Source organism: Nipponia nippon, unplaced genomic scaffold, assembly GCF_047370975.1.
Source record: "Nipponia nippon isolate SJK-2023a ecotype South Korea unplaced genomic scaffold, ASM4737097v1 scaffold_6, whole genome shotgun sequence".
In the NCBI taxonomy this organism is placed as follows: domain Eukaryota; kingdom Metazoa; phylum Chordata; class Aves; order Pelecaniformes; family Threskiornithidae; genus Nipponia; species Nipponia nippon.
In genome coordinates, this window is record NW_028262380.1 from 24,803,550 (window position 1) to 24,817,611 (window position 14,062).

The following is a 14,062-nucleotide window of genomic DNA, read 5'->3' on the forward strand; positions in this document are numbered from 1 at the left end:
AGAACTTAAGTTAACAATTAATTTAAAAATATAAATCTAGATATCAAAGTTTGTTCTAAGAAGTCTATGGCAAAGAGTTTTGATTCTGGGAAATAAAACAGTTTCTGGTGTACATAGTAGTTCAGAAGTTGTTATTAAAAGCAGAGTGTGACGTGGACTCTAGCCTCTTAATAAAACTGAAGTTATTGTCTGAAAATGGAGCATATAAATAAGAATGTTAACGAGATTTTTTTTCTCAGAGTAAAGCCTATATAATTTTGCTTACATTCAGAGTTTTTCCTCCTGTTGGCCTTGTAGCCATTTTATCTTGATAATAATAAAAAAAAAAAAAGGAGAAAGTAAGTGATTTTTGCAATCCAAGTAGCATATAAACTGGCCCTCCATTTAAGATCTAATCATAAATACAGCTGTGTAGGTAGTATCCTTTTACTGTGCAATTTCTTTTCACAGTTCATTAATTGTGAAGAGATAAATTGAAAGAAAAAAAAAAAAGTTTGTCATTTTATGATAGTGTCCTGTATGGCCATGAGGATGGGATACAGTTTTATGTGTTCTCACTAATGATACATCAGGGAATAGAAAGGTGGACATCAACAGCTAAGAAGCTGAAAACATTTATAAGAATGGGCAACATACTGTACTTTTGGAAGCAAGAAGGTGTCTGGCCTGTCTTTAATTTTTACTACTTATTTTTCAGCTCTGAACAGCCGACAATAGGCAAGGCTAAAGAAGATTCTCATCACAGGTGTTAAGTAAAAATAAGGGAACATGAGTACAACAGAACACAATTGGACCACTCTTTATTTAATAAATAACAAAAATATACCTTGAAAGGTAGTGAGGAAGCAGGTACTGGAAAAGTTAATATAAGGTATATAAAATGATAGCTCATGACTATCCATTACTTTTGCTTAGAGTAATCAGGGAAAAAACTGAGTGCTGTACTTGTCTATTAAAACGTCTGCTTAAAAAGCCAAAACAAAAGCTTGAATGGAAGACTTGAATGAAATAAGGTTAGTTTATTTGTAAAACATCTTTGAATTACTTTTTTTATTTGTAATGAAAGATTTACTATGAAAACCAAAGTGATGTGAGTGCATTATCAAAGAAGTTTACTGATCGGTGACAAATGTATGATACTACTGACCGCATGTTTTAACAAGTTTTTTTATTTTCTTACATACCTTCAAACATACCAGGTTATGTTCTACCAGAGATCCAATATGTGGCTGCATGACTTCCGTGGCTTGATTAGCCAAAAAAAACCAAATCACATGAAACCTCCAGTGCTTGTGAAGGGGAATATTCTGTTTAATGTAAACATACAAAAAGAGTATTCATCCTAATACTCTGGTGCAGTTAACTAAAATCTGACTATAAATTTTGTCTATTTAAAGTGTGGCCCACCACTTCAAAATATATCAAGGAAAGAAATTAGGTTAGTTCCACAAAAATGTTATTTGACTATAGATTTCATTAATCTTCACTAAAAAGTCCAGCGTGACAATAAACTCTAACAAAGACCATTTAGAAATAAGATACGCTTCTTGATACCTCTTGGGAGCACAAACCTCAGGTACAAGCCAGAGCATATGCTCAAAGGTGGAAAAGCATTTTGGTTTTTATAGAGCAGGAGTTTTCACCTTTCTTGTCCTAGTTGTGTATTCTAGGTATGCCTGACAAATTGTAGAATTCTGCAGAACAGTTTAGTTCTGAAAATGAAATTTCCAAACGCTACAGCAGAGAAGTAATTAGCAAGACTCAGTAAATAATGCATGACCAGATGCATACCAACTAGGCCTGAGTCTGGACTACAGTGTCCACAAGCTGGAAGGGAATCAGAGAAACTCCTAAATTCCTCTTCCTTGAGCTACATTTGAGGCCTTCCTATAATAACTGTAATAAAAAAAATTGGTGAAACCATGGAGAGAACATTAATCTTTGAAGTCCTTAACAAGACACAGGTGAAATTTCTTGCCAATGACTTCTGACCTTGATTCAAGCCATTTGAAATATTTGCTTGATCACCCTAACCCACCTGATGGAGAAAGAACTGTTCTAAGGCAAATATCATTCACCTGTTGCAGAACTGGTTTGTATTTCAGCATGGGTGGCATCCCTTTGTTTTGTTATATGTCTCTCAAAAATCATTTAACATAGGAAGCTTATGCAAACATATTAGGGAGGAGGGTTATTTTTTGTGGTTTGTTTTTTTTTTTTAAATAAAATTTTCAGGATTAATCTCTGGCTGTACATTTGGAACTCTAAAATAATACCTTTTTTTGAAACCAAAGGAGTTTGGAGAAAGAGGAGATGACCACAGGAGACTCAACTGGAGATAAATTAACTGCTAACTGCAGAAACGTCAGATTCCCTGTAACTAGTTCCTCATCACTGGCCATAACAAATCAAGGTTGTATTATTCAAGTAAGCAATATATTCATGGCTGTTGAATTTCAATAGCAATATTTTGCCTAATGCTGTCAGGTTATTTTGACAAATTCCAATAGTAAATGGTAAATATCCTAAATTTACATTTTTTATGAATTCAGTTATATACGGGAAACTTTTGAACTTTTTTCAAGACTGACATTAAAAAAGATGAATAATCATCACAGGATTTATTTATCCCAGAACTACTATTCAGAGAGAACTAAGCAAGTTAATGCCGCGATAATGTAGCTAGTTTGTATGAAAGCAAACCTTTATAAAAGGTCTTTTAGAAGTATTTTACATTTAGTAACTTCTCTCTATCAAGAGTTAAGTCTTGGAAGATAAGCTTTCTAAATGAAACTCAGTTACTAATATGGAAAATTCATAGAAAGTTCAAGAGAGTGAGAACTTTTCTTTAAAAGCTGGGAGAAAAAAACCAATAAATCTGAATTTACTTCTATTTTGCTATTTAATGAGTAAAAAAACGTTCTAATGGTGGGATTTCTTGCTATTTTACAGATATTTCATATTCATTTGTCTATACACTAACTCTTAGAACAGATCCTATACCAACATTTTCAAAACTCATTTACCTGTCTAAGCTGTGCTATACAAGATCAAAAAGTGCCAGAAAGGGAACTAAACCAACAATCTCCAGGATATGGATAAAATGTACTGTTGTTTCACTCAGGGATTTAACCAAGGGTCCAAGACTTATTCTCCTGCATGAAAGTTGTGTAATCTCCCATGAAACCTGGTTTCCCCTGGAAGTAAAGCCTGTAAGGATTCTCGTAAAAAATGTTTTACCTATAACAGCCTGGGAAGACCTTAGGATTATTATATGCAGTTTATGATATTTATCATCCAATGCGCTTGAACAGTTCCAATGTATAAGATGAATGAATAAACAGCAGGGGAAAAAAAAACAACCCTGAAAACAAAACTTAAGTGCTGGACACCAATCACAAGTATAAACTACTAAGACACAATAAACTAAAGGCTAATGCTAAAGCCTATTTGAAGAAATTGTATTTCAATCATGCTGTAATTTTAATAGACATATAAAGCAAAACTAGTCAAATACAAACACATTATTAGCTTTTAAATGGAACATATTGGAAACGTAGATAGGGGAGAAAATGACAAGTTATAAAACTCATATGTACAGCAAATCTCAATTTATTCAGACCTATTAGTTCTTAAGCAGTCTGCAGTACCGGAAAAAACAATGCTAATTAAGTTTTGAAAGAAAAGGCTTTACTGTTTATGTAACCAAAGGTATAATTTGCAAGAAATTGCATTCTTTATTACCAGGATCATCAAGGCACTGAAGTAAAATAATTTATAAAGGCAAACAGAGTACTTTTGCTTTAGTTTGCCTTCTGATTTGCCAAGAACTACAAATGTAAATATGTAGACCACCTTCACGGGCATTTATAGAAATGTGTTACAGAACTTTGTAACACCTATTTGTCAACATCTAAACTTCTGTCTCTCTTTCCAGTGATCAGTGAGATCTCTTTCTCTATAGGGAAACACTGAGAAGATCTCTACCAGGATTTAAGATAAAGGTTAAGGCAAGCTTGATATAATGGGCTTGACCATAATGCGCATACCACCTGCAACCCAAGCCAAAGTCAATAGTCAGAGATGTCATGGGGTCTAAACAGAAAGCATGGCTAAAATTTGCGTCACAAATTAGAAAAGCAGAGCAAAAACACATCAAGTCAATGAGCAGAATGGGAGCGTGTATGATAGACAACCTAAAGATTAAGATGTTCCAGAGTCTACGATACAGAACAGGGTCTAGAGCAAAAAGCAGGAAGGGCTCAAGTAAGATCAAGTAGGCTAAGCAAGTACTAAAGTGCCCCAAAAACCTGAACTGCAGTGCAAGAGTATAGGTACGTAGGAAGATACAATTGCCTACTGCAACTGTGGTTATTAACATCCACATCCTTCTTCCTCTACAGTATCACAGATTGCCATGACTTTCTACTAAAACATAAGCAGCAAAGTATAACAAGAATATTGTGCTGGTTTTGGCCAAGGTAGAGTTAATTTTCTTCACTATAGCTAGTATGGGGCTATGTTTTGGATTTATGCTGAAAACAGTGTTGATAACACAGGGATATTTAGTTACTGCTCAGCAGTGCTTACACAGAGTCAAGGCCTTTTCTGCTTCTCACATCACCCCACCAGCGAGGAGGCTGGGGGTGCACAGGAAGCTGGGAGGGGACAGAGCTGGGACAGCTGATCCCGACTGGCCAAAGGGATATCCCACACCATATGATGTCATGCTCAGGATATAAAGCTGGGGGAAGAAGGAAAGGGAGGACGTTCGGAATGGTGGCGTTTGTCTTCCCAAGTAACCGTTATGTGTGATGGAGCCCTGCTTTCCTGGGGATGGCTGAACACCTGCCTGCTGATGGGAAGTAGTGAATGAATTCCTTGTTTTGTTTTGCTTGTGTGCACAGCTTTTGTTCTACTATTAAACTGTCTTTATCTGAACCCATGAGTTTTCTCACTTTTACTCTTCGGTTCTCTCCCTCATCCCACCGGGGGAGAGTGCGTGAGCCGCTGTGTGGTGCTTAGTTGCCGTCTGCGGTTAAACCACAACAAAGATTCTCAAAGAAATTTCAGCAAAGACAATAACCAGACAGTTAAGCTACAGCAGTGGTAAGAACTGAAATAGCAGGACTATTTTTCCCCTTAAATGAGCTGCAGATGGATCCTGTTTGCAGTGGAGTTGCAAGTAAAGCGGTTCAACATTCAAATCTAGTGTGAACCATAAAGAAAACTCTGCAAGGCTTCCCGCCTTTTTTACAGACAACAATCTAGCCTCAAAAACCACTGAGTTTATCAAATACTTCTTTTTTGACAGTGCAGAGAATACTTCTGGCAGGTCAGAAACAGAAATACTGTACAGACCATATCCAAGCATTCTGAATCTTCCCAGCCAATCTTACTGCAACAGGCTCAGTTCTGCAAGTTAGTACGTACTTTTTCCAAACAATTCAACTTGGAATGCATTCCATCCATCCATCAAGGTAGTGTTTCCACCCCACAAATATATAGTTCAGGTTTCATAATGTAACTTATTGAAACTGCAGATTTGCCTTAAGTAGCCCAAATCAAATGTATTTTTTAGAGCATGCTATGCTCACAACAAGGTCTTGAGTCAGTACTTTTTTTTTTTTTTTTAATTCAGTTTCCATTTGGACTCAGGCACAACTGAAGTTGTTCTCATTTGCATGCCAGCAACCATCTGACAACTGATTCCCTCCCACTGAAACAGCTTGCACTGGAAAACAGGATTTAAAAATCAGAAAGGTGATAAGACAGGGTAGGCACATAACAAAGTGTCTCAGCCAGTGATACATATACCCCTTACCTCCTGACTCTTGCAGGCACCTCCACCACCCCCAGCAGACCATGTGTTTTTTCCCCAGACTCGTTAATCTGGAACGTGAGATGTGAAGCTGGTGGCAACCTGGCAACACTCATAGGAACGCAAACTGTGCCACCACTGTATCAGGGGAGAGAAGAATCATAGCAGTAAGACAAAAATCCTGTAACTTTTACTCTCTGATAAAGCTGTATCTGCAGAGCAGTCCAAAACTACCCCCATACGTGACAGTGGAAGGCACCCCAGGGGTGCCTCTGGCAGAGCCAGTGGCATCCTAACAACTCACTTTATGCACAACTCTTTGTAATGAAGAAACAATAATCAACGATATGCCCAAGCCCTCCCTGTTAACTGAAGAAATCTCTGGGGATATCCTTCTCCCACTGGACAGACTCTTGGATAACATTTGCAAAGCCTTATAATGCTTTGAGAAATTGTGTCTCAACCTGAGTCACGCAGTAAAGGTAAGATCTGCATGAACACACTCTGTAGATCTCAGCTGGTCAAACTGAACCCACACTAAAGCAGTCTCTGCTGAGGCACAAAACCTAATAGTCAAACTGCTCTTTTGAACTGGTAGGCCAAAACAGTATCTCAGGAAAAGATCAATTTCAAAGAAAAAATCCAAAATAGTATCAATATTCAGCTCAACTAAAGAAAACCAACCAACCAAAAAAAAAAAAAAAAACAAACAACCAAAAAAACAGATTCCAGCTCATATTTTTCTTCTGGTTTTGGGTTGTTTCCCTCCACCATCCTAATAAATGTGAAAAAAAACCAAAACCCCACACAAACAGAAAACAGGCATTATGTTAAAACAATTAGTATAAATCATGCTTACATGTCAGCTTTACATCTGTGATGGCTGCAGAAGTCTAACAAGGTAATGATGAACTTTAGATTTACTGAGATTTTAATCCTAGTCTTCCCACTGTTATAATCCCATACATAAAATACCTGTGTCTCACTTAACTTCATTTTGCAGATCAGAAAGTAAACATTTACCAGGCTATTCAACAGCTTTCATATGGAAAAACATACAGAAATCTTTTTTTTTTTTTTAAATATTTTTATTGATTTAATTTTTTTCTGTAAAAAAATCCATCACCTATTTTAAAGAAATAGCATTTATTCAAATAATTACCATTTATTCTCTGAAAATTACACTTCCTTTATCATTCCACAACATGGCACAGGAACAATAAAAGATCAGCAGCCATTAAGGTATTGCAACAAAACACATTTATTCTGCAGGTCTTAAATCAGTCTGAAATGCGTAGTGCAACAATGATATGCCAGATAAGTGGTGCAAAACTTTGATACCTATTTGAAATAACTCATTGCTAATTTCATTTCTACTTTCCCAAATAAATTTTCCTTGGGTTAACACTGTTACCATTCAGTGTGCCTCTGAGGATGTGCACTTAACTGTATGCACACATACACATTATAGTGTATTTGTGTATATACACATACAAAACCAAATTTAAACATATTTTAGTAAACATCTTTTCTTCTTGATTTTTAAGGCCCTTTAACAGCAGCCATACAGATACTTTATCTGTGATATGCTTTTGAAACAGAACAAATGTTTCTGTAGTCCTTAGATCCAATAAAAAGACACAAAACGTTTTCTTCACGGACATATTCACTTCAATGCACAAAACCCTTCCATTGCTCCATTTATTCCATTAGTGTAGGGGCTTAAATGATGCATGAGGCTTTCAGCAGAGGTGAATGTCATTTTTAAGAACCCAATAAAAAGATAAAACAATACAGCAACCATAACTCAATACTGAAAAATATTTGCAAATAAAAGTACAACTGTAAACAGTACATTCAGGTCCAGCCTCAGACAGTAATTTCTCCTGATGGCATTAGGCCCCGATTTAAATCGGCATTTAAGAATGTGCTTATTAACATTAAGCACCGGCTTTAGTCAATACAATTTAAGTTCAGGCTTATATACTTTCTTGAGTCAGGGCCTCAATGATTAGAAGAGGCTCAATTACAAATTAAAGGTAGCAAAACAGTCAATAGTGCACTAGGAAAATTAAAATCTACAAACTCGTTTCAGATTTAACAACTGGTCAAAGACGGTAAGTGCAAAGTCTGAAAGACTAAACTTGCTTTGTCAGTGCTACATTCCAGAAGAATAAATACAAAACACTAGAAAACATTTGGGTTTGATCTCATTTTCCCCATACTTCCTAGCAGAGTTGCCAGATACATTGAGTCATTTGTCTCATTTCTTCAATCAAACAAATTATTTTTCCGATTAAGCTGCTCAATGCAATCAAGAATAGAAGTAAATGATGTGAGAAATGGTACGGCACCTGTGACTACCAAAAATAGAAGAGGGGATAAGTGAGCATACTGCTTCTGTATGGGAAGAAATTCAGTAGCAACATAAAGCATCCTCAAAACTATCCGTTAATAAAAATCAAATGTAATTGATGCTGATTAAATTAAATTTTTCCTCTGAAATTTTAAGGAATTAACAGACTATTTAAAACAATTGCCAATAAACAATATAGAGTTTAAAATTCTCTCTTCTACCCTAAGAGGTCTGGTCAATTCCTATCAAACTTGAGGAACACCAAAGGCGTCAGTAAGTTCTTAAAAGGTTGATGAAAATCTGTGGCAGAGTGGCTAATCAGAGCACAAAAGGGACAGCAGCAAAATAAAGCAGATGCTGTTATTAATGCCTTCCCTGAAGCAAAGGTGAAGAGTGAGCTCATTAGCTCTCTGCTCTGTTGGTCCTGCTGCCTAACCAGACAGCATTTGCCACAGCTGGGAACAGCCTCAGCACAGCAGTGCCTTTTGCCCATCCAGCTGTTATGGAACAAAGTAAAAACTGGGATGTGCCATAAGACAGGAAGGACGCGATCCCACAGGATAAGTGAAGGTGAGATCCACAAAACTGAAGAAAACAAAATAATTTCATTGCTCACATAGGTTTTGTTTTGAAGCCAGATTCTGTTTTTTAAATTTGAGCAACTCAGGGCTTAAAAACCAAAGTAGCTGCAGGGTAGTACATCACGTGTCTTCAGGAACCGCTATCTACATACTCAGAACGCAGCAAATGAGGTAACTCAGGCTGTTGTCTCAACCTTGGGACCTCTCCTCGCACTCAGAAGAGCCGTGCTACAGTTGTAGCACAAGCATTTCCTAGTCCATGCAAACAGCATACTCTTCACTTTTGTCCTCATGGTAAAAGGAGGGCTTAATCTCCTCACCCATTTAGTAACTGGCACTTCCTAATTGAGTAAGTTAGTGCCCTTCTGATAGATATGTTTGCGTGGGAACCATATTTTCTTAAGGAAATGAATTTCTCATGTGAATATTAAATACTCATCAGATGCCAGCAACTTTGTCAGCACCAAGCAAGCTCTATCCAAACTCATGGAAAAGTCTGCCCTTGCCACCCTGAGCTAACCAAGGTCTGTTTATAAAATTACTTCAGCCTGTGATCCTCAATATTCTCTCTCATTGCTTAGATGTCATAATCAGGTGTACACCATATAGACGCAGTTTTGAGAAACAAGAATAATATGTTGTCTTATCTACTACATTTCTCTCCCTTTTGTTTCTTTCACATGCCACTCTGCCAGAGGACAAATGTATGGAAGCAGATACTAATTTTATTCTTAAATAAAAAAAAAAAAAAATTACATGCAAAAATCACTTTTCAAAGCAGTTTACTCATTTTTATAGTGTTAGACAATTAAAAATACTGCAGGCCAACAGTATGAATTTCAGTGTATATCTTGCCTTCCTTCCAAAAATCTCTCTCCAGTACTTAACAAGATGGTACAGAATATACACAGAGCAAAAGCTTTTGATAGTGCTTAGAATTACTATATCAAACAAAATCTGCAACAAAAAGTAATAGAGAAAACCCTGTTGTCATTGCACTGCACAAGAGAACTTGCAAATTTCAGGAGTTCTACATAATCAGTTCTCAGTTCAATCTTAAATTATACCATGTGGCATAAGCATATACAAAATCAACAGCTGCATATATAGCAAATTATATTTCCTCTGCACTGTACAAACTACACACATCCAAAAAGACTACTTTTGCCCAGAAATTACACACCCTCCATATATATATATATATATATATATATATATATATATATATATATATATATATAAAAATAACTTCAGACTCAGGAAATCAGCTGGAGATTTCATCATGAAGTGCTCTGTTCTTCTGCAGCACTGTATTTAGTTCCTGAATCACATTTGATGGCAATTTGTTATCTAATTCCAGAGTAGTTTTGTTTGTTTTGTTCTTATTTTTCTTCAGTGTCTTATGTGGTCTTTGGTGTAGGTCAATCATCCCTGCACCTACATCCTCAACAGAGATCAAGCCCCGATGTGTTTTTCCATGATTTCGCACTTTCTCCTCCTTCCGTTCCAAACACTGTGCCACAATAGATGCTTTTTCTTTCAAGTTTTTTCTTTCTTCCAGAAAGTCATTTTCATGATGCTCACCGAATTTTTGTTTCCCAGATTGCAGTTCTATATTCTGAGCAAACAAGCAAAGAGAAATAAGATCATTCACATTAAAACAATATTCAATAATATTTAGATTGCAATTTTTGCTCGTTAGTTTCACATAACAGTTTAAAAGAAAAATGAATTTTACTCAAGAGCTGAGACAGTACAGTTAGTAGTTTTAAATTCCCACAATTTGTGCTATTTTCATTTAATAAGCATTTTTAGTGAGCATATTTTCTCAATTAGTGATACTTCTGAAAATTACATAAATCTTTCAATTAAATGCACCATGACAATGAAGACATTCATTTTCATATATTCACAACTTGATTTTTCATTCTGCCACAGTAGACTAAATGTTAATGTTTTACAGCAGATCCATATACTCTTAAAAACTCAGAATTCTTAAATTAAACAAATACAACTGAGAGTGTTGCAATTTTGATAACTTAATGACTGAGCTACTTGAATGTAGAAAAGATAATTTTACATGATCACATAAACATTCTCAGCAGCTGTTCAGTACTACCTGATAAATTATAAAGACTTCGCCTGTTTTTTCAAATTTTGGCTAGCAATTTTAAGTAGCATACTGGGAACTCAAATAAAGCAACAAACTGATAGCAATGCAACTGTTCCATATTGGTGGGCTGTTTTCAAGTTCTTAAGCTGTAGGAAATGAAAGGTAAATCAAATGCTGCATCTAAATTTGCAACTAGTGTGGCCCATTATGAGCACATCTGTACAGTGAAAGAAAAGTGCTGAGAACCTGACCTCCACACTAACACTATTTCAGGGCTGATGCTTTTTTTTTTTTTTTTTTTTTAAATACACTTCAGACTAGCTTTAGCTTTCTCCTACTGGCAGAAGGCCTGTTTTCGGCTGCAGTGCATTAGATATGCTCCAGCAAAACATCTTCAACTTCAGTTTCATCTGAAAGCAGTCCAAGTTCATGTTCTCCAGAACCACTCCACAATACAAAGCAAAGCACAGTAACTGGGAACAACTGGAAGATTTGCTCCTGAAGTGCACTCCTGATACTAACTAGAACACTCATGTAGATGCAGCTAAACATCTCTTGCATTTGAATATTGTTTCATGTTTGCTTTAACATATATGAGGTACCAAGATTCCATGAAACAACTTGCTCATGTGCTATGGATGCATAACTCCATAAAAATCCAGCCAAACTGAACAAATGCCACACAAGAAAGACAAAAAGAACCAAAGTCTCCCTCAGCTCTGAGTATCTTCTAGCAGTCAACAAAAATGTCATACATGAAAGAAGAATTCCAAGACCTCATTTTCTTTGAGAACTGTAAGGCTCTTCCACAAAAGGAATGATCTGCCTACTGCCACACCAACTGAGCAGACAGAATACAATAAATTCCTCTACTATTCTTATTTGCCTTATATGTTTTAAAGTGACAATTCTGTCTTCCTGAGGACAGCAAACGTAAGCCCATTACAAAAAGTGAGTGTTGATGCAGCTTTGTAGGAAAAAAAATAGTAAATAGTAAATAGTATAGTAAAATAGTAAAAAAAAAAATAGTAAATTTCCTACTGTGTAGGAAAAAAATAGTAAATATTAGATGAGTTTACATTGAAGAGATCTAAGCTATAAAACCAAGTCTGAATTTGTGCAGTCTCTTGAAATTTCACCTGAACTAGCATCTGTTCAATAATAAACGAAACAAACATTTGGATCATATAAATCACAATTTTTAAAAGAGCAGATAAAAGGGTTATTTTATTGATATCACTTTTAGCATTAAGGAGGCTGGTATTTCTATTTCCATTCACCAAGCACGAAAACTATCCATTAATAACAAAGCACCAGTGGCCATGATATGCAAAAAAAAAAAAACAGTTCCAGAACTACAATGCACACAAGAGTTCATACTGTTACATGGGCTACCACTGGTGTGTGCTATGGAGCAGGTTTTAGCTTGCCTGAAGACTCAAATTTTACTGCCGTCAGTAACAACTGCTATCAGTTTAGAATCTCCTGCTATCACCTAAGCCAGCAAGAAGCATCCTAATATTTAACATGTTCAGCTATATTCAGTGGAAAAAGAAGTTCAAGGCAACTGAGGAACTGTCCCAGTGACTCATGAATGCAGGGAGTTCTCTTCTGCCAAATATTTGAAAAAACTATCTGTGATAATATACACGCAATATGCAAAATGTAAATTGTCATGCCGTACTTTTCAAAAAACACAGTAACACACTCCAAGCTATTCACTGTTACTCAGCAAACTAAGATATGAAGTCATAAAATTCAGTCAGGAGCAACAACCTTCTATTTACAGAATTTTTTACATCATGTTTCAATTTTGCACCTTTTGAGAAGAAAAATACCACCTATACTTCCAAAATGACTATAGTTCTGCTAAACTGGGTATAGAAGGAGCCCTTTATATAAAATGAAAGTAGGAACAGATCAAATACAGCACTCGAATTTAAAGGTTGTCTAGTTCTCTGAAACAGTCTTGTATATTGGCATCTAGCCCCTTAACAGAGGAGACTACTACTCAACATTTTGAACTTTCAAAGTAGATTCAGTTATACAGGAATCCTAATTCCCAGACATTTGCATTGTAAGAATATTCAATTGATGGAGCCAAAGTCTGTTGCTCAAATTAGAGCACTAAGAGTTACAATTATAAACAGTTTCCCTTATAAATAACCTATCAAAATGATGTATGAACAAAACTGCCACATCAAATTTCTTAATAATATTATTTCTTAGTATTTGATCCACTGCCCACTGTTAGTCACATGCTATAAATTACACTGCTGGACTCCATACTTTTCTCCCAATAATCCCTAACGTAAAAGGCAACAATTTCATGTTAGAAGCAGCTGTTTGCCTCTAAATTTCAGCCCCTTAATCAAGTAATCGGTGAATAAATTGATAATAATATATACATCTAACTACATTTTTCCTTTTTCTGTACATCACCAGCAAAAAATATGGAGCAACTCTATTTTCAACCTCCATTATCCCTATGACATACTATTCCTTTCAAAATGCCACACAGGTATAACCTATTATAAGTCCATATGGTATGTGACCATGGCTTGAAAGAAAGAGGAAGTTTTTCCTCATTCCATCTTGTTCCTCATCCATCTTTCCATATTTTGAAATAAAACTACAGGCTTACTGAAGATATACAGCAATGTATTTCTATTTTAGTTAAATGATTCTATATAAGAAATATGCATATTTTAAAGGCACTATTCATGTAGGCAGTAAGTGGTGCAGAAATAATGGAAATCTTTTGATTCTATTTGTTATTAGAAGGATTCTTAGTTATACAGTGTTTTCAAACTTTCTGTATTATATATTTGTCTTAGCACACTCTAAAATTACTTCCAATAATGGGAAAAAAGAAGACATTCAATATAGACTTTTTAGCACAGAACATTAAATTTGTTAGCTTCTGGGTATCTTTGAGGTTTTGTTTTTTATTTTTTCCCCACTTATCTTCACATCACAAAGATGTCACTTTTTTCACTGTTCAGAAAACTTTCAGTCTCTTTTCCTGCCTATATGAAGATAACTTTGATCACTTTTCTACTACAAGTTTATGCATTGATCTGTAAACAGACTTCCATTTTTCAAAAACCAGCATCTTTCTGAAAGTGTTTGCTCATGTTATTACTCTCCAGTGCTTTAAAATGGAGATTTTTTTTTTTGCTTGTTGGAGA

General features: G+C 35.6%; 1 protein-coding gene across 3 annotated transcripts in view; it reads right to left on the reverse strand.

Annotated features, from left to right (window-relative positions):
* Positions 1-10,006: 10,006 nt before the first annotated feature.
* The window catches only part of ARAP2 (ArfGAP with RhoGAP domain, ankyrin repeat and PH domain 2), a 127,677-nt gene continuing 123,621 nt past the window's right edge, over positions 10,007-14,062 (reverse strand). For all 3 annotated transcript variants that reach the window (XM_087737378.1, XM_087737376.1, XM_087737379.1), the window contains one exon: positions 10,007-10,376. In XM_087737378.1, coding sequence (XP_087593504.1) covers positions 10,023-10,376 — 354 coding nt within the window. In that variant the 3' untranslated portion in view covers positions 10,007-10,022. The remainder of the gene's footprint in view (positions 10,377-14,062) is intronic.